The 24,991-nt window shown below is 46.4% G+C and overlaps 1 protein-coding gene across 1 annotated transcript; it reads right to left on the bottom strand.

Moving 5' to 3' along the window:
- Window positions 1-1,978: 1,978 nt before the first annotated feature.
- On the bottom strand, window positions 1,979-14,414 carry PSMD6 (proteasome 26S subunit, non-ATPase 6). The gene is made up of 8 exons (XM_056855693.1): window positions 14,266-14,414; window positions 9,123-9,328; window positions 8,293-8,438; window positions 7,663-7,882; window positions 7,454-7,562; window positions 5,148-5,316; window positions 3,544-3,621; window positions 1,979-2,075 (listed from the first exon to the last, which is right to left on the bottom strand). Exons 1-8 carry the CDS (start codon window positions 14,408-14,410, stop codon window positions 1,979-1,981), a joined length of 1,170 nt encoding a protein of 389 aa, XP_056711671.1. The 5' UTR covers window positions 14,411-14,414.
- Between the last annotated feature and the right edge of the window lie 10,577 nt (window positions 14,415-24,991).

Genomic DNA, 24,991 nt, shown 5'->3' on the forward strand with positions numbered 1-24,991 from the left:
TCCAGTCCAAGTTCTGGAGGCCTCAGCCCAGGATGGAAGGAGTGAGAATTTCCTGCCAGCTCTGGCTACCTTCAAAGCATGCAGTCACCCCTGCCGTCTGCCACCACCTGCCCTTTACAACTCTGCGGAGAACAAACTTCTGTACTCAGCGATTCTTACTATTCCTCAGTCCTGGCATAAAGGGCTACCCCAACCCCTTCTGGGAATACTTGCAGGACTTGTGGGAAGGGACTAGGCTATTTCTGGGAAGCTAGCTGCACATCTGGAAAATGGGGGAAGGATAGGTATACTGTATACATTCGTTCTTTGGGATAGGAGACATGGCTGTTTGATGTGGTGGGGAGGGAAGAAGGGACCAAAAGCAAGTGCAGCAGAGGATGTGAGAAAAATTAGTACTAGTTTTGTTTCGAACCAAGGTTAACAAACGGATTTAGAAATGTGTGCTATGAATGGGTTTCAGTACAACGACCTGCCCTCGAAACGTACCTGTCTTGGCTCCTTAAAAAGAAGCTAGTTACAGGACAGTTGTGTGATATTACGTAACTGGTCTACTCACTCCAGAGGTTGTAGGCCGCATACAATGAATGGTTTTGTAACTCGGGCCCCCAGAAGGTGCCCAGGCTTTTAGCCCATCACAGAAATGAAGAGTAGCTACCATAAATCCTCTCTTGCCCTATTCATATAGTTATTAAAGGTTAGAGGCAAGATCATGACAGTACTGCAATGCATGGATCGTGTTTGAAGTCTATGCACGCAGATCCAGTCCTTGACTAGCTATGGGCCTAGGTCCCTCCACTCTAAACAAGGTGGGCCTGTGATCTATTCCCACGCATCTAGATTCTATGTCCTTTAAAGGTCTTGTGGACAGGGCTCTTGCAGCTGTCAATCAACAGGTACACGTCACTGAATATTCACAACTGCTTCCTCTTATAGCCTCTTCTGTAATTGGTAACACCTATATGTATTATTACTAAAACCTTCATCCATGTTCTGATTTTGTTTTGGCTATGCTACATCTTCCTCCTTGGCATCCCCCATCTTTCAGCCCACCGAGAATGCCTCCACTGAAATCATACCCACACACACCTATCATCGTATCACATCTTCAAATTCTTGATCCTTCAGTTTGCCCAAGCCCAGATATTGTCCTGCTCTTGCTTGTTCAGAAGTTTACTCCCCTTTTACCTTCTTCTCCATTGCTCCTGCTGCTTCACAGATCCTCCCTTCCTAACCAGCCATGCTTCCAGGCTCAGCCTCATTCAGAAGCTGAACAGTGCATTCTTTGCCCTGGCAGCCACTTTATCCAAAGCAACACATTCATTTCATAGAAACATAAGAGTTGGAAGGGCCCACCAGGGTCATCTAGTCCAACCCTCTGCACGATGCAGGAAATTCACAACTACCTCCCCCCACCACAACCCCAGTGACCAGAAGATGGCCAAGATGCCCTCCCTCTCATCATCTGCCTAAGGTCACAAAATCAGCATTGCTGACAGACGGCCATCGAGCCTCTGCTTAAAAACCTCCAGGGAAGGAGAGCTTACCTCTCTTTGTGCTGTTTGGTGTTCAGCATCACTAGTTACTAGAGTTCTACTGGCTGTTTGAAAAGCAGAGTTTGTGCCATTCTTTTTTAGTATGCACAGCAGTAGGAGACATAAGTACCAACGGGACATCTTTTAATACATCAAGTTCTCTTTCAAGGCTCCCAATCTCTCAGTCTTAACTGGCAGGTTCTGGCGACTGGATCTAAACAAAACCACTTTTGTAATCAAATAACACTCCCACAATCAAGGCAGTTGGCATGTACTAGACATTTAATAAATGAAGTCGATATGAAAACGTGAACGGAACATCGAACAGAATGGTATAACGCAGCGAAGTCGTCTGCAAAAACCCTAACTACACCTCGGTTGCCAATTAACTACATAGTATACCAAGTTGTACAACAACATTTCCAAAAACGTTTCACCGTCTCAAGTTACATATTAATTACTCTGGAAAGCTTCTGCACTCTGTTTAGCAGCAAGTCCCCCTTTTTGATGGTTTCTTGGTATTGCCAGTTCTTGCTGTCAGGCCTATAAAGAGAGAAGGCATTTAGCAGGAGGTTTCAGTTTGACATCAATGGCTTCCTGGCTGGGTTCTGAACCGATGAGTGATGACACACAAGCTTCCCTGAGTAGTTATGGACAAGCAGTATCAGCTGAGTATGGGGTATGTTTTAGGCGGCATGTGCCATTCAGGCTGGGCAGCACTCAGGGCCATGCGGTCTGGCCAGACCCCTGCATAACATGATACACTCCAAAACACGGCAGTGGAGTCTTCCGCTATGCAATAAGGCTCCACGGCAGATGTGCTGATGATCAAGAAGAGTTGATTTTTATATGCCAATTTTCTCTTACCTTTTAAGGAGAATCAAACCAGTTTACAATCTCCTTCCCTTACCCTCCCCACAACAGACATCCTGTGAGATAGGTGGGGCCGAGAGAGCTCTAAGAGAGCTGTGACTAGCCCAAGGTCACCCAGCTGGCTTCATGTGGAGGAGTGGGGAAACCAATCTGGTTCACCAGATTAGCGTCCGCCGCTCATGCGGAGTGGGGAATCAAACCCGGTTCTCCAGATTAAAGTCCATTGCTCCAAACCACTGCTCTTAACCACTACACCACTCCAAGGGAAGGAAGTGGGGAAACTACTGGTTTGCATAGGGTTACCAGGCCTCACAATATAGTGGGAGCTAGGCAGTGGAAGGAAATTCTCCAGTGAAACACCGGGGGGGGGGGGGGAACGGCAACAGCTGGTATCCCCAGCATAACATTTATGGCTTTCGGTGCAACCAGAAAGCCATGCCAAGTGACACTCTAGCATTCACCCGAAACTCTATGGTTAAACCACAGTTCTGAGCAAATGCTCAGGCATCAACCCCAGCACAATGATGTCACTTCTGGGCCATGCAGGACATAACGTTCTTGGGCTGGGGACACCAATATCCCACCCACCCCAAGACCCTGAGTCCCCCCTCCCATCTTCTGCAGGTCACCATGCCTGGCAACTGTGGATTTATACCATTAACAGCACCATAGGTTGAATAGAAATGGCATCAGAGTGTCGGACTAGGATCTGGAAGATCCAGGTTTCAATCCCATTCTGCCATGGAGGCTTGCTGGGTGGCCTTGAGCCAGTCACATACAGTCAGTTTAACCTACCCTCACTGGTGGTGGCTGTGAAGACTTTTTAAAAAAAGGATGACACAATGAGATTGTAAGTCATTTGGGTGTCCCACTGGGGACAGAAGCAGGCTTTAAAAATCAAAATTAAATTACATTTTAATAGGGAATTAGGAAGCCAGAGCTCAAATCAAGGATGCACCTTTGGCCATCTACAAAATGGGAGGTTCCCAAATGGGCATGTTCAGAGGGTGACACATTTCACAGTACTTAACTCTCAATGACAATATTACCAGTTGGTTAATACTACAAAGTACAAGTATAGAAAAAGGTACATAAAGAAACGTGATTAGAACTTGGCCAGTGTTTCAGATACTGGTACCTGTTAGTTTCTACTATTTCATTGACTTTGTCTATTTTGCAGTGCAGTCTCCCAGCCGCAATGAATCTTGAAAGTTCTCTGATTTAAAACAAAAAAACCCAATTATGTCAGGTGCTTCTCATTCACACCAAAATAAACTCTCATTTCAGGACTAGATGTTTCTATCTATCCTTCTGTTGGGTCTGAGGAACTGGAACTCAATGCTAGAGGACTGAATAACCCAGGGAGCAATGTGCCTGCCATTGGGTTGAATACTGAGATACACCAGCACAATCACCCTGGCTTTCCCCTCCCCTGGGATTGTGGGACCCCTGAAGTCCCACAGCCACATGGGTCTGGGGCAGTGAACTGCATTGCCCTTTCTGCCTCCTCCCTTGGGGCAGCCCCACTGACACATGAACACATGAAGCTGCCTTATACTGAATCAGACCCTTGGTCCATCAAAGTCAGCATTGTCTACTCAGACCGGCAGCGGCTCTCCAGCATCTCAGGCGGTCTTTCACATCACCTACTTGCCTAGTCCCTTTAACTGGAGATGCCGGGGACTGAACCTGAGACCTTCTGCATGCTAGGCAGATGCTCTACCACTGAGCCACAGCCCCTCCCCTGATGGAAGAGAACAGAGGGCCATTTTGCCCACTTCTCCCCACTAAAGCATCCTGACCTGTGTGAGTATCTGACCATGCTGGTCCAGCGACCAATCCGAGAATAAACTTCCCCAGAGTCAGAAAGAACTGCTCAGAGGAGGGGAATGGGGGGGGGGGAGAATCTGCAGTCCTCACATGTACAGATGAAGTCAGCCAACCCACCATGCCCAACTGGAGCCCCATTATATTGCAGGCAGCCGCGGCCTCCTGCAAGTTCCCCGCTGCTGCAAACCTGCAGCAGCAAGTGCATAATTAAAAGCTGCTCTCTTCACTGTTTATGACTGGCAAACTTAAGAGCTGCAATTAGTAAAACACGATGGGGCTACGGCTGCTTTTGTGCAGCCCACAGCTACCGTTCAGCGGCTCATCAGAGAGCATTTCCTTAAAGCAACTTTGGCAAGCTCCTGGTTAACATTTGGAAACTGTCTGAGGAGAATCTACAACCTCCACAGGCAGCCTGTTCACTAAGATGTATCATAGACGACAATCCACGAAGAGAAGGGCGTGGCAGGATTAATTTCTTCTCGTTGGCCGTACATATGGAACCTTCCGCCTGCATTCCAAACTTCCAGCTACACACTAAAAGATTTTTCTCTTTAAAAAAAAAAAACTTTGGGCATTGTCAAGCGTAATTTAGGGGTCTTCCATGCAGAAACCGATGAAAAATTCCAGCTGGCACTTGTCTCCCCAGGTCACACAGTCGTAATCGGTAATGCTTCCCAGCCATTTAAATTAGCCTCTCGTAGCTTAAAAAGTTCTTGCCCCCAAACTTTGCAAAATGTAGAGGGAAATGGGTTCTTCTAATGATACTCCTACATACTGGTCTATATTTTAAAAAATAAATGGTTACTTAATTTCTTCCCAACTATCTGGAGTGAGATTGCTATACACTGTGTAAGGTTTTGTTAGTCCCCCCCCCAACACACAATAAAAAGCCAAGAAAAGAGATTTACTTACTGATCTATGAACTCTACGCAGACTCCAAAAGCATCTGCCATATAGCCTAGCGTAAGTGACCTATAGGATTCTAGAAGCTGGCTATAGGCATGAATCCTCATTTCCCGGACATAGTAGCGATAGTGAGGTGCAAACAACCAGTCTTTCTTCATTTCTTGCTCTACAGTAGCTAAAATGGAAATACAGAACAGAAATAAGGATAGCTTTGCCTATGAGGCACTGGTTAAATGAGAATGGCGAAGTACATGAACTGGGAGTTTTTTTCCAAAATGCTGGCAGTCACTAGCCTGCCAGACATATTTGCCTGGCCCAATGGTTTATGGCAATAAAGCTTATCCTTTTGATCACATAGTTGGGCATAGAATCATAGAATTTGAAGGGACCACCAGGGTCATCAAGTCCAACTCCCTGCACAATGCAGGAAATTCACAACTACCTCCCCCCACACCCCTAGTGACCAGAAGATGGCCAAGATGCCCTCCCTCTCATCATCTGCCTAAGGTCACAGACAAGGGTAGTGGTAGACAAGAGCAGTGATTGTGGCAGGGGTGATATACAGGGAAAAGAAGACTGCCTCCTGCAGATGGGTTATCCCCTCCGGGACAGATGATGTTCTAGCAAGAGCAGAGATCACTTGGAAGCCAAATTTCATCTCCTGCACAACTCCCACTCCATCTGCAAGTTTAGGTTCTCAGACATCTGAAACATCTTTTGCCACACCAAGCAGATACCAGCTCATGTGCAGAAATAGTACCATGAAATCAGGGGCACTCAGCTTTGTGCCAATTTCTGATTATAAGTCAACACTGACCATGTAACAGTAAGAAGTTGGCCTGGGGGGTGGATCTTCTGCCATTAGAAGGAGAGTTGGTTTTTATATGCCGACTTTATCTACCACTTAAGGAAGAATCAAACTGGCTTACAATCGCCTTCCCTCCCCCTCCCCACAACAGACACCCTGTGAGGTAGGTGGGGTGGAGAGAGCTCTAAAAGAGCTGTAACTAGCCCAAGGTCACACAGCTGGTTTCATGTGCAGGAGTGGGGAAACCAACCCGGTTCATCAGATTAGCCTCCGCCACTCATGTGTAGGAGCGGGGAATCAAACTCGGTTCTCCAGATCAGAGTCCACTGCTCAAAACCACCACTCTTAACCACTGCACCAGGTTGCAGTGTCAAAGCATAGTGAATTATATTATTTGCTATCTCATCAGTTGCGGGTCATGCCCACATTTCCTTATGAAATGCCATCTCAAGGACCACTTCATGTCAACAGACTTGGCAACACTCATACAACAGTTACACCCTGGGCACTGGGAGCAGAGCAGAAAGATGCAAAGGTGACATTTATGGAAGGAGGGGGGAAAGCAGGATCCAAGAGTGTCAGCAGGCTGATAAGCCACCTATTGAGGAACAAGGGTCCAGAAAGATGACTTCCACTGAAGCTTTCAGGCTAAGCGACTGGGAACTCACGAGACCGTGATCTCTAAAAGTAGGTACCTCAAAGTACAAGGTGAGCATTCTTCACAGGCCTGGCCACTTGCTGGGAGAGCCAGCGTGGTGTAGTGGTTAAGAGCAGTGGTTTGGAGCGGTGGAGTCTGATCTGGAGAACCAGGTTTGATTCCCCACTCTTCCACATGAGCGGCGGAGGCTAATCTGGTGAACTGGATTTGTGTCCCCACTCTTATACATGAAGCCAGCTGGGTGACCTTGGGCTAGTCACAGCTCTGTTAGGGCTCTATCTGCCCCACCTACCTCACAGGGTGTCTGTTGTGGGGAGGGGAAGGTGATTGTAAGCCGGTTTGACTCTCCCTTAAGTGGTAGAGAAAGTCGGCATATAAAAACCATCTCTTCTTCTTCTTGCAAGCATCAGGAAGAGCTGCTGCCTGTCCCGCGCCCCAACAAAGATGGAACACTTACACACAGCCTCTCCAGTCCATGCAACAAAAACAACTTTGTGGAAGACATGCCTAAGTTCCAAGCTGACTGGTCAGGACCAAAAAGGGAACTCCACAAGAGTTCCTCTCCTTCGTCCTCAGACACCATAAAGCCCACCGTGCCATCCTTTTTCTGCCATACCAAGAGTGGTCGTACCCTGTACCATCTTTGGTCGAGTTTATTTGTACCTGCGAAATCTCCAGGCACTTCTCTCTCTTAATTGGCCCCTGAGAATGCGCATCCAAGAAAGGGGAAAGGCAAGCACTGGACGGTAAAATGTACATTCACCCAGAGCCTGGTTGCTGCACACCTCGAGTCTACTGACTCAGACTGGCCAAGGATGTCGGAAGGGAAAAAAAACACTCTCTTACCCAGCGACTGAAAGAAAACCGAATACCGGCATTCGTAGAGTGAAAAAAGATACTGCCGCACTTTGGGTAAACTGTGCAACACTTCCAGGATCTCTGCCCCCTTGATAACCTGGAAGATATATTTAAAAAAACACAAGTCAGACATAAGGGGAATTAAAAAAATACCATCCAGGCTATGCAGATCACTGGTGAGCATCTATGCAGCCTACCTTCTCTCTTAGGTCCGGCCTGTCTAATGCAATCATGCTGACGTAGACTGTGTACGTTACAAAGGTTTTGTAATCCATCAGTTCATACGATGTAAAGGTTGAAACCGTATCCAGGAAAAGCTCTGCTGCCTGCTTGAAGTCACGGATGGCCACACAATAAAGGCCCTGGTAGACCTTCAGACGGTTCCTCCGGTCCCAGTCTCCTCCCTCCTCTATTAGACTTTGAAAAGAAATGGGGGGCAGGGGAAGAGAGACATGTATATCATTTATGTGAACATAAGAAAGGCCATGCTGGATCAGACCAAGGTCCATCAAGTCCAGCAGTCTGTTCACACAGTGGCCAACCAGGTGTTTCTAGGAAGCCCACAAACAAGATGACTGTGGCAGCATTATCCTGCCTGTGTTCCACAGCTTGTAATATAATATGTGCAATCCCATGGGCCACACACCCTCTCAGGAGCTTTTAAAACGGGAAGCACCAGGCTAGCCCACAAATATCTGCCAGAACACAGCCAAATCCGAAGGCATCCACTAACACTGCTGCTCATCAAGATAACTTGTTCTAGATCCCCCCCCTTTTGGGGGGTCTCGCAGGGCCCTTCAGTTCTCTGGAGCTGGCTGAAATTGTACCTTTTGGCTTTCTCAGTATTCCGTGTGATGAGATCGTTGTCCATGTAGAAGAGGCCAATTCGGAGCAAGTAGAACACAATATCTAGCCGATGTCCCAGAGCCACGGTCTTGTCATACGTCTTACGAAAGGCCGTCAGAGCAGATTCCTAAAAAAAACCAAACAACAGCATTTGCTCATGTTAAAAGATGCAGCCCAGAGCCCTAAGACAAAAAATATGGCACTTCATTTCTGAATAGTTCACTGTTGGTTTGATTGAGCATGACCACCTTATTCAAGAAAAAAAATGTGCAAGTCATCTAAACCAACATTTTGAAATCAAACACAAAGTTGAGAAGGAACAGGGAGATTGGAGGCTTTTTTGCCATCTTCTAGGCATGAAACAGGGGTCACTGGGGGTGTAGGGGGAAGGTAGCTGTAAATTTCCTGCATTGTGCAGCGGGTTGGACTAGATGACCCTGGTAGCTCCGTTCCAACTCTATGATTCTATGTGCTTCACAGCAGAGACTCCACTTTGAGACTCCTTAAAAGGTAGAGAAAAGCAGAGAATAAAAACCATCTCTACTTCTTCTCTGCAAATATATCTTCAACCGGTTTCATAGGAGAGGCATCAACATGGAGTTCCCCCCATGCTCATCTGCCAAACCACAAAGGCAGCTGAAGAAAAGCCAGCTCAGATGATCCTAAGGTAATTTCTTACCTTCTTCCCCCACACCAGACTCTGCCGCCGTGTCCAGAAAATGGCTCTACCAAGTTTGACCTAGACAGATACCATCTGCACACATTTCCACATGCAGTTAGCCAAACACAACCGAAGCCCCCCTTCGCTTACCTTGTCCCCAATTCGGCAGAGATACTCCGCTTTGACCAACATGGCGTCACGGATTTCGCTCTCCCCCAGGTTCTTCTCTGCATCTTCGAGCTGATCGTCGAGGCGTTTCAACTCCTCTTCGTTCGCTTTTTTCATTTTATTCAGCAAGTCCGTATCTACCTGCCAGTCGAGTGACTTGCAGAGGGATTCGTAGTATGGCGCCATATCTGAAAGAGAGCAGGGCCCAGGGCTGGTTAAATGCTTCGCCTGGCAAGAGCGCGGAAACCACGATGGGTTCAAATGCAAACAAGATGAATGCTCTCCCTTCCATTCAGGCCCAGATGATAAACAGCACTTTGGGAATTTCCTGCATTGTGCTAGTTGATACTAATCCAGGTACTACTTTGGCTGTGCCTAAATTTGTGGCACCCTGACCTGGATATCCTGATCTCGTCAGATCTCAGAAGCTTACTAAGCAGGGTCGGCCCTGGCAAGCGTTTAGATGTGATACTCCAAGGAATACCAGGGCTGTGATGCTGAGGCAGGCAATGGCACAACCACCTCTGAACATCTCTTGCCTTGAAAACTCCACCAGGGATCATCCTAAGTCAGATGTGACTTGACGGCAAAAAATTAATAATAATTCTGGCAGCAGTGGCTTCTATATGCGAGGATGAAAACAGAGGGCGGCATTTGTAAGACTGGTTCGGTTCAAGACCGCTGGGTCACTGGATTGTTAAATAAAAGTAACGTTTATCTGACTCAACAGAGTCATATCTTCCCCAGTGGTTAAGATTGTGAAAGACTCCCAGAAGATGAGACAGCAATGCAGTGAATAATGTTACTTGGGTGATTCACAGCACAGCCCTGGGCTGAGATTGGAGAAGAGCACTGTCACTCCATCTCGTATGCATGCCCAACCAACCTATTCATAACAGCCACGGTGGGGGGAGGGCCAACCTGCAACCATTCTAACTGCTGCCAAAGGAAGAGTCACATGGCAGAAGCCACTCCAAACCTGACAATGTCTGTCATCTGCTGGAACCCTGTCCCTGCCACGGCAGTCACAACTGCCGTTGATTGCAGCAAGGGAGCACGATGATTCTCACTGATTCTTGTCTGGATTTATCTGCTAGCCACCTTCTAGGCCTAAAGCAGAAGGAAGGCCGGGCATAGATCTTGGATATAAAACCACCAGAGTAACAGGCCCAGTGTCGCTTCAGGAGAGGAACAACAGCGGTGAGAGAGACTGTTCAAGGAGTAAACAATACAACAAATAATACTTTTCGAAGTAGATGAGGGGTATATGGTATATAACGGCAGCAGCCAAGGAGCAATAATACGCTGCGGAAGTTCAACAGTACTGGAAGCAGCAGGTTTAAAGGCTTCTAATGCTGAGGGCCAACAGCGGTGTAGCTGTTATAAACTAGTTGGGGTGGGAGGAGATTGCCAGGAAAGTTAACATATTGTTGCAGTGAGCCAGTCTTCAAGCTGGCCGGTCTCCAACTACCCTACATTCAGCTTAGGTTTCACGTGTAGCTAAATTGTGGAACTCCCTGCCACAGGATGTGGTGATGGCTGCCAACTTGGAAAGCTTTAAGAGGGGAATGGACATGTTCATGGAGGAGAGGGCTATCCATGGCTACTCGTCAAAATGGAAACTAGTCATGATCCATACCTATTCTTTCCAGGATCAGAGGAGCATGCCGAATATATTAGGTGCTGTGGAACACAGGCAGGATGTTGCTGCTGCAGTTGTCTTGTTTGGGGGCTTCCTAGAGGCACCTGGTTGGCCACTGTGTGAACAGACTGCTGGACTCGATGGGCCTTGGTCTGAACCAGCATGGCTTTTCTTATGTTCTTATGTCTCCTGCAATGGCATCTGATTCTCCTCACCACACCCTAATTACTCATGCCCCAGTGCAACAGCAGAAGAATCCAACATGGCTTGTGGCTTTGTTGTCAAGGATCACGCCAGCCTCCATTGCTTCGCTGCCTATTTCTCTGTTGCCACCCAGAATCTATCTACATTTTATTCCACCCTTCTTCCAAGGACAGCGAGACAGCACCCTTTCCCATTTTATGCTCCAAAAAAAACCCTGTGAGGTAGACTAGGCTGAGAGAGATGAACCACCCAAACTTTTGCAGTTACTCCAAAACAAGGGGCTCCACACAGGATTGCACTGTGAGTGGCCCAAGACCGCACAGCATTCCAGGTCTCCCCAGGCATAACCTAACCACTACTCCATATTATCTGATTCAATCCACAGCCTCCCCTACCCCAACCCCACACTTTTTTTGCCACCCATCATCTTATTCCATAAATCCACTGAACAAGGACTATGTCAATGCTTATTCCCCCTGCCCCCACATACAGAGTTGCTGACACCTATATGCCAAGCCCCAAATAAATGTTAGAAGACTATCATGGACCAGAAAAGCCACAGAGCAGGAAACAATGGGGGCAAGCAAGGAGGGAAGCCCCACAGTCAACAGGGTAGATACTGGGGGAGCAGGGAGAGCACAAGTGAGGACAGGAAGCGACATGATACATAGAAAGAGAAGGGACAATGACTTGTAGCTACACATCATTGGATACCCCAATCATTTCACTGCAACTATTCTCGTGTGCGAACAAGATGACCCAGCTGTAAATTACTGCTAAAGCACAAGATGGTATAATATCCAAGTGATAAAGTGATGCAACCATATTGCACTATAACTATACTTTATTTCATGAATCATCCCATCCACACAAGGAAGTCCAGCTGTGAATTACCACTACAGCACAATAGCCAATGTTGTATAAATACAGCCATACATAGGGAAAGCACAGTAGCTTGGATCCTACTTAGAACTTTTATTCACCCCTCCCCGATCTTCCTGGGTGTCCCCTGCACATCCCCCAGGAGCAATATTTCATAGAGCTTTGGGGGATGCCACGGGGTGTGTGTGTTGGAAATCCCCCCCATGCAAACTGTAAGCAGGATCCAAGCTAGTGGCTGCATCAATAATTCACCAGGCATTGCGCTATAACAATAATTTACAACAGGATATGGGCTTAGAAGGGTGTGTGGGGCTCCTTTGAGAACTGCACTGCAACCCTCCCCAACTATCAGATCTTAACCTGTCTCCCAGTCCACAGTTCTGACTGGCTGGTTCGGAAGATCATTCTAATTGGTTCCTGTGTCACTAGGCTAAAATTCAGGGCTCTACCTGTCACAGACTCTGGCTACAGCCTTTCCAAAAAGATCCCATGAAAGCAGGGAGGGGGAGAGACCTGTGCCATTTATGCATGGGACGTTTTGCCTTGGATATGCCATTCTTTAAATGCACGTGTTTCCCATCCAAATTCTCAAAACACAACAGTAAGCCCCCATGCAGAGTTCTAAGAATTCGGATGGGGAAAATGTGCATCTGGAGAGCAGCAAATCCAAGGCGAAACCTCCCGTGCATAAATGGCCCTGGATGCTAAAAAGAAAATGTCAAGCGGGAGCAAACCTCCATGTAGAAGTAACCCAGTTGCCACTGAGCGCTATAGCATAAGGATCGCTGACTCATGGCTGCAACTTCTGATGCTAAAGAGGTGGTTTATTCCACCTTCTCCACACCTGGACTCTTAACGAAGACAACAAGAGCCAGTTCTGGCCTTCCAGGGAGAGCCCGCACGATGCAGCATGTAGCACCAGGATCTGGGAACGAGGAGTCTTCAATCCCCAGTCTGCCACGGAAGTTCACTTGACTGAGCCACACGCTCAGCCTCCGCCTAACCTACCTCGCAGGTAGTTCAGTGGGTAGCCGTGTTAGTCTGTCTGCAGTAGAAAAGGGCAAGAGTCCAGGAGCACCTTAAAGACTAACAAAAATATTTTCTGGTAGGGTATGAGCATTCGTGAGCCACAGCTCACTTCTTCAGATACAGCTAGAATGTGAATCCATCGGTCTTTAAGTAGAGGAGAGTGAATTCAGACAAGCATTAGTATGTAAATGTTAACAGTATGTCAATGTGAATAGCAGGCGTGATGGGATTAGGTGTGGTATGCAGAAGAGTCTGTGATGTCCAGGGGAGAGATGGGTGTGGAGAAATCAGCATTGGTATGAATGCAAGGTCTTTATTCAGCCCAGGTAAATGCATTGACTTTAGTTTGAATATCAACTGTAATTCAGCAGTTTCTCTTTCCAATCTCCCTTTGAAATTCCTTTGTAAGAGAACTGCTACTCTTAAATCTGCAACAGAATGTCCTGGAAGGTTGAAATGTTCTCCCACTGGGAGACTGGATCAGCTCATTACCAGTGCTGTTCATATTTACATACTAATGCTTGTCTGAGTTCACTCTCCTCTACTTAAAGACAGATGGATTCACATTCTAAGCTGTATCTGAAGAAGTGAGCTGTGGCTCACAAAAGCTCCTACCCTGCCAGAAAATATTCTTGTTAGTCTTTAAGGTGCTCCTGGACTCTTGCCCTTTTCTATAACAACATTTGTGAGTCTAGGTAAATACACGGGAATCCCCCGTCCCGTTAAACCCGACCAGAAAACAGAAAATATACTTCAACTTGGGAGATGGTTCTTACCGTTAAGGTCCTAGGACATAAGAACATAAGAAAGGCCCTGCTGGATCAGACCAAGGTCCATCAAGCCTCTAGGAAGCCCCCAAACAAGACAGCTGCAGCAACGTTGTTCTGCCTGTGTTCCACAGCACCTAATCTATTCGGCATGCTCCTCTGATCCTGGAGAGAATAGGTGTGCATCATAACTGGTATCCATTTTTACTAGTAGCCATGAATAACGCTCTCCTCCATGAAGATCATTCACAGTGGGTCGCCGTGTTAGTCTGTCCGCAGTAGTAGAAAAGAGCCAGAGCCCAGGAGCACCTTACAGACTAACAAGAATCTCATACCCGACCAGAAAATATTCTTGTTAGTCTTTAAGGTGCTCCTGGACTCTGGCCCTTTACTACTACCTCGCAGGGTCGTTGTGGCGAGAACAGAGGGGACGCTGCAAGAAGAAAAGCCGGCTGCAAGCCTCTATACCCGCGGCGCCGATCCAAACGGCGGCTCTGGGCACGTGCAGGGCTGCCTCCCCTCGCCTCCCCCTCCCCACGCTTTCGGGGCCAGGCTCGGGGGGGGGGGGTCGCCCGGGCCTGCCGCGCCCGGCCTGGCCTACCGTGCTGGCGGATGGCGGCCATGAGCTCCTGGCGCACGGCGGGGTCGGGGCGCTGCGGCTGGAGGCTGAGGAGGAAGCGGAGCTGGGCGATGCGGAGGTCGGGGTTCTTGGGCAGGCCCTCCTCCTCCAGGTTCTCCAGCGGCATCGCGGCACAGCGGACGGGGCCGACAGGAGCAGCAGGCAGCCGGGCAGCCAGGGAGTGACTCAGCCGCCCACCCGGAAACGGAAGTGGGGAGGCCGGAAGGCTGCTCCCTGCGCCCGCCCCTCGCGAGCCCAAGAGCGGCGGCCGCGTGACGCCGGCGGCGGTGCGCGCGAGCTTCCAGGCGCCGGGCGGAAGTGACGGCAGCCCGCAGAAGCGCGCCCTGGTTCGGCCGCGGGTGCAACGCGGCGCGCGATTCCCGTGTCTCAAGCGCCGCCGCGCGAGGGGCTCTGCGACGCTGCTTCTCCCGTTGACGCGCGGCGGGAGGTTTGGCCTTGGATTTGCTGCACAGATTCATTTGCCATTTATGCGTGGGAGGTTTGGCCTTGGATTTGCCCCTCTCTAGATGCACATTTTCCCCATCTGAATGCTCAAAACTCTGCTTGGATGGGGGCTTGTTGTTGAGTTTTGAGAATATGGATGGGGGAAAAGTGCATCTAAAGAGGGGCAAATCCAAGGCAAAACCTTCCATTAATAAATGGCCTCAGGCCATTTATTCATGGAAGGTTTTGCCTTGGATTTGCCCCTCTTTAGATGCACTTTCCCCCCATCCAGTGTGTGTGTGTTAAGTGCGTCAAGTCGCTTCCGACTCATGGCGACCCTATGAATGAAAGTCCTCCGAATGTCCTGTCTTTGACAGCCTTGTTTAGATCTTGCAAATTGAAGGCTGCGGCTTCCCTTATTGAGTCCGTCCATCTCTTGTTGGGTCTTCCTCTTTTACTGCTTTGCTGCTGGCTAAGATGCACGTTTTCCCCATCCGAATTCTTAAAACTCAACAATAAGCTCCCATGAAGAGTTTAGAGAATTGGTGACTGGAGAGAGAAACTGGATGTATATGAGGATGGCCAAATTAACGGAATTCCTGTATGGCATCCAAAAACCCTTTTAAAGCGATGTTTTTTATAACATTTCCAAACTCTTGATACATCGCTAGGAATACCTAGTGCGGTAACAGCCAGGGTTTTTGGATACCACGGCTTATAAATGGTTGGAAGACGTCTTCACAGCTAAAGGGGCCAAACAAAGTGCGAACAGTATTTTTTATAACATTTTCAAACTCTTACTACATCGCTGGGAATACAAGTGCGGTAACCAGAGGGTTTTTGTTTTGTTTTTTTAATACACTTCTAGAAGTACTGAAATAATAATGACTTTTATTCCGAAGTTATAGAGCAAAACAAGACGAGAATGCCTCTCTGCTCCCCCAAAGCATATCTACTTTAGGGGGCAAATCCAGCGGGGTTCCCTTATTTCTGCTTCACTCGGCATTCAGAAATCCGACGGATGGCGAGTGCAAAGGCTTCACCTGTTGAACTGCCACTAGATTGTATTGTAGCGCTTTTGCATTCGGCCAACTGAACAGCAGGACCGCTCTCGAAAAGGGAGACGCGCGCAGGGTTTCCCAAACGCTGCTTGTTGGGCAGCGTCGAAGACATTTGTGCATTTAACGAATCACACCCGTATATTAAAAATGTAAATTTATCTCCTGTCTTCTCCCTCCTTCCCTCAGCCCAGCTACCTTTGCCTTTCTCTAAAACTCCCGGAACTACAACCAACAGGGCTAAAAACAGTTTCTTTCGGGGCGGGGTGAGGTCTGCATCAGCACAGAGGATCGCTGAAGCTTGCACAATTTTGCTGCAACTGTAGCACCGGTCTGCCACTCTCATGCGTCTCTAAGGAGCCAGTAGACTCGGCCTCTAGCCACTCTTGCCTTGGCTCGCTAGGGGAACCGGAAGTTTTTTGGAACTTTGGAAACTTTTGGAACGCTCCGCTTTTAAGGAAAATATCTCTTGGGACGCAAGAGAATGCCGAGAGCGGAGCCTGCAGCGGCCTCTGGTGGTCGGAGGAGGCGAAGCTGCCTGGAACTGAAGTTTCAATAGGCGATTTGGGAAGAGGAAAGTTCGCGTCTCCAGAGGGAGTGGGGCTGCTAGACAGGCGATGCGAGCGGCCGCGGTCGTTGCTCCTGCCGTTTCTGTGCAGCGTCCAGATCTATTCCAGACAAGGATATAACGACATTATAGTTATTATTATTTGTAGTCTACCTTTTCTCGCTGGGACTCAAGGCGGATTAAAGGCAAAGGCAGGATGATTTAAAAAAAAACTTTCCATCAGTATACAGATTACAAAATATGAGAAAAGCTATGCAAAATGCATAGCGTCCGTCTGCCCTCGTTGATTTGCGCAACTGGTTTCAAGTGAATTGACTGATAGACTCTCTTGCACAAGCTTGACAACTTCATAGCGAACAAGTTACTGTTTATCTTTTGGTTGTGCTCTGAATCTGTCTTGTTTAATGTGTACTTTCTCAGGAAATTTAGCAGATTACTAAATATGATAACGTTTTAATCTAATAGCAAAGATTCCTAGTAAAACAAAATAACGAAGTTGGTCTGAGACTGGAGGGGGGGGACAGAACGCATGCAAACCTCTCTGTTTAAGGCAACAAGACAATCATAATAGGAAATAATTTATCCCTAATAAACGTCTACTGAGCTGAACCATTCCACTGCAGCTCTGCTCCTACAAGATTGCCCTCCTGAACAAATCTGTGTAGCCAGGGTTGCCAGCTCCGGGTTGGGAAATACTTGGAGATTTTGGGGGTGGAGCCTGAGGAGGGCGGGGTTTGGAGAGGGGAGGGACTTCAATGCCACAGAGTCCAATTGCCAAAGTGGCCATTTTCTCCGGGGGAACTGATTTCTATCGACCGGAGATCAGTTGTAATAGCAGGAAATCTCCAGCCACCACCTAGTGGTTGGCGACCTTATATGTTGCACATTTTTTGAAACTACAGAAGTACAGTGGCATTCCTATAGGGCTGCCAACCTACTATAGGGCTGGAGATCTGTTATTACAACTGATCTCCAGCCGATAGCAATCAGTTCACCAGGAGAAAATGGCCACTTTGGCAATTGGACTCTATGGCATTGAAGCCCCTCCCCAAACCCTCCCCTCTTCAAGCTCCGCCCCAAAAATCTCCAGGTATTTCCCAACCTGGAGCTGGCACCCTACCTTCCTAATAGCTTCTGCTAGATTTTTCCACAGAGTAGGAATCACTACAGAAATGCACAGGAACAGACAACTGCTGATTTTCCGGTATGTGTGGTGGCACCTTCAGAAGGCTTTGCTCAGATAAGCAGAGCTGTTGCAGCAGAACGTAGCTGCAGGTATGTAGGCACAATGCCTTTAAGGGATTTTGCAGGTGGCAGCTAGCACCTAGAACTGAACCAGTAACTGATTGGTAACCAACCGAGAGTCTGAAGAAAAGGGAGTGATGTGTAGTTTCTGCCTGGCACCTGATAGTACCACGCCATGCTGACCTGTACCAACTGTAGGGTCCTAATTGTGTTTAAGGACAGGCCCATGTGCAGTGCATTACAGTAGTGCAGCCTCTAGGTAACCATAGCATGGGTCCACATGGTCAGGTCAGAGGAGTCAAGATGCAGTAGCTAAAAAGGCAAACGCGATTTGGGGCTGTATCAACAGAAGTATCCAGATCACACAAAGTGATGACATCGCTTTACTCTTAGGCCTAACCTGGAGTATTGTGTTCAGTTTTGGGCAACACAATTTAAGAATGATGTAGACAAGCTGGAACCAGCATGGTGTAGTGATTAAGAGCAGTGGACTCTAATCTGGAGAACCATGTTTGATTCCCCATTGCTCCATATGAAGCCTGCTGGGTGACCTTGGGCTAGTCACCGCTCTCTTAAAGCTCTCTCAGCCTCACCTACCTCACAAGGTGTCTGTTGGGAGGAGAAGGGAAGGCGATTGTAAGCCAGTTTAAGACTGTGTAAAGGTAGAGAAAAGCAGGGTATAAAAAAACCAACTCTACTTCAACTCTTCAGCATGTCCAGAGGAGGGCAAAGATGGCGAGGTGAGGGGTCTGGAGACACAGTTGTATGAGGAAAGGTATGTTTAGGCTTGAGAGGAGACAACTGAGAGGTGATAACAATTACAAAAAGGACTGTCATATAGAGGATGGTGTGGAGTTGTTTTCGGTTGCTCCAGAAGGACCAGAACCAATGGGTTGAAATTAAAAGTTTTCAGCTAAACATTAGGAAGAACCTCTTGATAGAGCGGTTCCTCAGTGGAACAGGCTTCTTTAGGAGTTGGTGGGCTCTCATTCTTTGGCGGGGGGTGGTGGTGGTTAAAAAGAGGCTAGATGGCCATCTGACAGCAATGCTGTTTCTGTGAACTTAGGCAGATTATGAGAGGGAGAGCAGGAAGGGAACTGAATAAAGGGCTGGGATTTCGAAGCTGGCTGCACTGAGAAACCATGGGTGGAATGTTTCCGCAGGGCTGCAAAGACTACGATGTGAAATTGCCAAATTAAATTTTAACAGCTAATTCCGTCCCATCCATTTATTTCTTAATCAGAACAGTGAATTACCTTTCTTCCCGCTTCGGGTGTTTAATTAGCATAACTAGAAAGACAAGATTGTCACAGAACTGTAGCCGCTCCGGTCTACTGCAACAAAATTAATCAGAAGTCTCTTGGCACCTTAAAGACTACCAAATGGTCTCTAGTCCACAAAAATTCTAGAATAGGAAGTCTTTCAGATGCCACGAGGCACCAAAATGATGACAGGATCCGCAGTTGTTTTCTACAGTGTGGGAACTGCTTTGTGGAGTTCCACAAGGCTCACTCTTGTCCCCCATGCTCTTCAGCCTCTCCCTGAGGAGGAATCACTTGTGTTTTTGCCGATGACACCCAGCTGTATATTTCCTTATCCAAATTGCTTGGTCATGAGGTAGAGACTGAACCAATGTCTGACGGATATAGTTAAATAGCAAAGGGTAAACAGGTTGAAATTGAATCCTGACAAGATGGAGGTAGTGTTGGTTGGGAAGGCTGAGGTCCTGAAGGACATGGTGCTCCCCACTTTTGATGGGGTCCAAATGACTCTCGCTGACTTGCTTAAGAGCCTAGGGATGGCACTTGATCCAGCTTTATTGCTGGAGAAGGAAGTTAATGCAGCTGCAAAAAGCACATTCGACCAAAACCATTTAGCGCAGAAGACCGGCCCCTATCTTAGAATCATAGAGTTGGAAGAGTCATCTAGTCCAACCCCCTGCACAATGCAGGAAATTCATAACTACCCCACACACACCCCCAGTGACCCCCTACTCCATGCCCAGAAGATGGCAAAAAAAGAAAAAAAGAAAAGAAACCCTCCAGGATCCCTGACCAATCTGGCCTGGAGGAAAATTGCTTCCTGACCCAAAAGTGGTGATCGGCATTAACCTGGGCATGTAAGAAAGGGCCACAAGAGCCAAGCACTAACGCAATCCTTCCTGCCCTCCCTCTCATGATCTGCCTATGTTGTGGGGTAAGGTAGGGCCAGCAGACAGGCTCCAAGCCTAGGGAAGGGACTGCAGACCCAGATAGCACTTTTTAGCTGTATGTGTAAAGAAGAGTAAATAAAGGGCTCATGAATGCTGATGGTAAGGGTTGGGCAAAAAGAGGAACACTGGTCCTCCTGTCCCCTGATGTCCCTTGAGCAAAATTGTGACGAATATTTTCATTACTAGTGCTTAAGTAGTGTAATTCTGAGGAAAGCCCATTCATTTCAGTGGTTTTAGTGGAGGGACTTCAATGCCATATCCGTATAGGATTGTGCTGTTGGTGATTATTTTTCTTGTGATGGTTCTGTGGTGTTTTTTTTAAAGCAAATTTCAATCCTTTGGGGGAAGGAGATCATTAATATGGCATAAAGGACAATTTTTTTGTTGAACCATGCTGAGGTACCAGTGCTTTGTGACAGAGCGTAGGACTACCATGTGTGATGTATCACTAGCGCCTGATTGAAGTTGTAGGACAGGGGTGTTAGTAGGGTTGCCAAAATCCTGGTACTAGCTGATAGATATCAGTTCCTCTGGACAAAATGGCCGCTTTGGCAATTGGACACTATGGCATTGAAGTCCCTCCCTCCCCAAACCCCGCCCTCTCAGGCTCCACCCCAGAAATCTCCCGTCGGTGGCAAGGAGGGACCTGTCAACTCTAGGTGTTAGGAAACCTAAGAGTTGAGCTGAGAACTAAACATTCTTTAAAAATATATTTATTAGGTGCACACAATCAAATGGATAAAAACACTGGTCTTGGACTGCAGGCTACATATAAAACCACAAGTACAAACTGTTACAAAAATAATCAACACCGTTGATAATATGTAAAATATAAATGACCAATAGACCATACGCATTTCAGCTTCTTGGGCCTTCCTCAGTGGTCAAATTATTAGGGTTGCCAGCTCTGAGTTGGGATATACCTGGATATTTTGGGGGCAGAGCCTGAGGAGGGCAGGGTTTGGGAAAGGACTTCAATTCCATAGAGTCCAATTGCCAAAGCGGACAGTTTCTCCAGGGGAACTGATCTCTATCGGCTGGAGATCAGTTGTAATAGCAGGAGATATCCAGCCTTCAATCATATTAACCTTATTTAATATTAACCTTCGATCATATTAACCTTATTTAAAATCACCAGATGGCGCTATGTCAATGGTCATGGGCACTAGATACTATGACACTAATGTTATTTACAGGATGGTTGTTCCCTGACAGGTGTGATGAAAAGAGTCCCATCAGGAACACACCCGTTTCATTTCTTTTCTGATTGACCTGAAGGGCTCCTGTTTGTGCCCCTTATTTTTGTGTTGGGTTAGTTGACACTTATTCCCCAGAGATTTTAAATACAGTGGAAGCGAAGCAAAAGTACCATATGGATAGCTGTACGTTTTCCCTGGGTCAAAAACAACTGGAGGGGGAGTTTAACCCCACATTCCCTCAATCCAGTTCAAACCCCCACCCCAGCATTCAACGCCCCCAGCAGTTCAAACCCCACCCCCCAGCATTTACTCAGGAAAGCAGCTGATCAAGGATCTCCTGCCATCTGGAAGGCTTTAAGAGGGGAATAGACATGTTCGTGGAGGATACTAGAGGCTACTAGTCAAAATGAATACTAGTCATCATGATGCATACCTATTCTCTCCAGGATCAGAGGAGGATGCCTATTATGTTAGGTGCTGTGGAACACAGGCAGGATGGTGCTGCTGCTGTCTTGTTTGGGGGCTTCCTAGAGGCACCTGGTTGGCCCTGTGTGAACAGACTGCTGGACTTGATGGACCTTGGTCTGATCAATCATGGCCTTTCTTATGTTCTTATGTTGCCTAGCTTGACCCCCAGTTGTAATCATTCCCTAATGCCAGTTTGCATGATTTTAACATTAAGTTACCATATATACCGACTTCGCAAGACAAGGCATTATATGCTGGGTTGTTTACAGTGCAATCCTAAGAACGCTTTCCTGGGGGAGAGTCACATTGAATAGACTTGAGTAGTCACGTTTAGGATTCCTCTTACACTGCAGTCTCAAGCAGAGTTACATTGACTTCAGTGGACTTAGTGTGACTCTGCTTAGGATTTTTTGACAAGTAAATTGTCATCCACTGTAAAAAACAAACAAACCACCTGGCTCAGAATTAAGTTCCACATGAATTTCTTGGACAATCTGCAACTTATTAAAGGATGAAATAGTTTTTGTTCTTGTTCTGGACAACTGAATGATTCTGTGGTTACAATTCAGTAATTACGGGACTTCCGGGTCAGGTGACCCCCCCGTTGCAAGCGCGAAAGTAGCGCTCCTGCCGTCCGCTGCTACGGGGCACATAATTAGCCCCGGGAAGAGCCTGCAAGCGGCACCCCTCGGGACAAGAGGGGATGCAGTCCTGGGTGCCGGTGGCGGAGCTGCCATGGGAGCGATAGCCGCCGAGAAATCGGCGGCGGTTGCTCTGGCAGATTCCACCAAATAGCCGGCGCCATCTTAAAGAAGACGGCAGGAGAGAGCGAGGTGGGACCTGACTTTTTTCTTTTATGGATTATTAATAAAGTTTTTTTCTGACTTTTAAAAATCACTATTTGGGGTGTGTGGCAGTTTTCTTTCTTGAAGGACAGTTCTGAAGCTATCTATAATTCAGTTACGCTTTTTTGTTCTTTTTTTTGGCTTTTTGCCAGTTGAGTGACGCACTCACAAAAAAAAAAAAAGTTTCTTTTAAAACTAAAGACCATTGAGCTAAGAGAAAAGAATTGGAGGATAATCAAGTGACATGGCATAAAAACTTTATAGTGGTCACAGTGATTGTTTTTTCCAAAGTGGTTTGTTCTGAATGAAATGAAATAAAAGAAACTTTCTGCCCCCCCCTTCCTTCCCTTGGATTATAATGGATTTGTAACTTCAGTCTCCAGTTTTTTTTTGCCTCACCAATGGGTGAGAAAGAGAAACACACTAAGGACATTTTAAAAGACACAAAGTTGGTGGTACAGCCTCCTGTTAGACGGTCCTCTGTGACTCAAATAACTCAAACAACCAAACAGACAACTTCTCCAATTGCAACAACATCTATTGCTGCCAAGATGCCTTTAAAAACTAAACCTGAAGTGACTTTGACTTCTGTTTTTGAATTGCTAACTAAGACCCATCAGGATGTCACTGAAATGAAACAGGAGCTATCTCAGAATACAGCTACTATAGCTCAGAACTCAGCTGCAATAGCTGCCTTGCAGGATACAATCTCATCTTTGGCTGTCAGGCAAGACAGGGTAGAAACCAAGCTCAAAAAAAATTCACAGGATACTAAAGAAACTAAGAAGAAGGTGGATACCCTGGAGATGTCAATAACATCTGTAGCTGACAGACAGGAGATCCAAAATGATCAGATGGCAATGATGGAACTCAAGATAAAAGAATCTTCCCTACGTATTCGTGGATTGCGAGAGAAAATTGAGGAGCGGGATTTGCGCAAATATCTGTCGGTTCTCTTGGCAGATTTTTTGCAAGAATCTGAGGAGGTGATTGCAGGGATGATTGTGACAGCCTACAGAATAAATTCAGCATATGCAACCAGGAATAAAGTACCGAGGGACTGCCTGATTCAACTATTTTCTAGAAGCCACAGAGACTTAATACTTAATACTCATTATAAAACACCACTGAAGGTTGGAGGTGAGTCTCTGAGGCTGATGAAAGAAATACCTGCAAGACTACTGAGGAAGAGGAAGGATTTTATGGAGATTGCCCAGCGCTTAAGACTCAGTGGAATTCAATACAGATGGGAATATCCGCAGGGTGTCTCTTTTATTTTTAAGGAGAAAAGGTTCAAGTACACAGAAGTGGATAAGGCAGACCAGTTTTTAAGAAGATATGATGCAGAACTGGTTAAACCTTTCAAGTCAGCTAAACAAGTTCCAACTAGAGAATCTACAGAAGAAGAAAAGGCATCTGAAGCTTCTGGTGGCGGAGATTTGCCAGTAGCTTCATCAGAGGACTCTCTAAATGATGAACCTGAAGACTGAAGATCGAACAGATGGGGGGTAGAGGGGGGTTGTGGTAGTAGGAGTCAAGTATGTATTTACTGTGAAAATATATGGAATCTAACTGATAACTCGATATGTTACAGGCTATATCTTGGAATGTTAATGGATTGAACTCTCCCAACAAAAGGAGGAAAATATTTCATCATTTACGAAAATCTAATGCTAATATTATTTGCTTACAGGAAACGCATATACTCCCAAAGGATGTTGTGAGGCTGGAACATGCTAGGTTGGGTACTTTATTTACAGCTTGTAATAGCACTAAAAAAACTAATGGTATAGCTATGTATATATCTGTTTTATTACAACCAAAAGTTATTTATCAAGATATAGAGGGAAGAGTTTTGTTGTTGGAGGTAACAATTGGTTTCCAAAAGATATTGCTTGTGGGAATATATGCACCTAATACAAATCAAAAGGTATTTTATGAGAACTTAGCATTATTATTAGCTGAATATGCTACTGAAAAAATGATATGGATGGGGGATTTTAATGGAGTTAAGGTACCTAAGCTAGATAGATCTGGGAAAAAGAAAAAAGTAAGTAATGAAGGAAAGTTACCAGGGATTTTTGATGTTCTTATAGATCAGTGGGATATGTTTGATGTCTGGAGGTTGACACATGGTAATAGGAAGCAATATACTTTTTTTTCACAGAGACATCTCACGTGTTCCAGGATAGATATGATATGGATGTCAGAGGGTCTGGTACAGAAGTTAGAAAAATGCGAGATTCTACCTAGGGTGCTCTCAGACCACAACGCGGTTTCAGTTAAAATTGAAATGGGAAATAGAGGTTACAAACCCTGGAGAATGAATGACTTTCTTTTAAAAAATAAAAAAATTGTAGATAAATTGAAAACTGAAATATCAAATTATTTCATAGAAAATATCGATAAAGGTACCAGTGAAGACATAGTTTGGGATGCCGGTAAAGCAGTAATTAGGGGATTTTTAATTCAACAAAACATAAGATACTATAGGGAAAGGGAGAATAAGAAAAAATGTATATTAGATGAAATAAAGCAAGCGGAGAGATATTTAAGTAGATTGCAAGATAAAGAGGCTAAACAAGAACAACAAAATAAGATTAGAAACTGCCAACTTCAATATGAATTCTTACTTGCTGAGGAAATTGAACGAAAAGTTACGTATACTA

Source organism: Euleptes europaea, chromosome 1, assembly GCF_029931775.1.
Source record: "Euleptes europaea isolate rEulEur1 chromosome 1, rEulEur1.hap1, whole genome shotgun sequence".
Taxonomy (NCBI): Eukaryota; Metazoa; Chordata; class Lepidosauria; order Squamata; family Sphaerodactylidae; genus Euleptes; species Euleptes europaea.

Coding starts and splice junctions, on each gene's coding strand:
- PSMD6 (XM_056855693.1), bottom strand. CDS start 14,410: ATGCCGCTGGAGAACCTGGAGGAGGAGGGCCTGCCCAAGAACCCCGAC. Junction 7,883..8,292: donor AATACTGAGAAAGCCAAAAG/GTACAATTTCAG, acceptor TTCTTTTCAAAG/TCTAATAGAGGAGGGAGGAG. Junction 7,563..7,662: donor GGCCGGACCTAAGAGAGAAG/GTAGGCTGCATA, acceptor TATATCTTCCAG/GTTATCAAGGGGGCAGAGAT.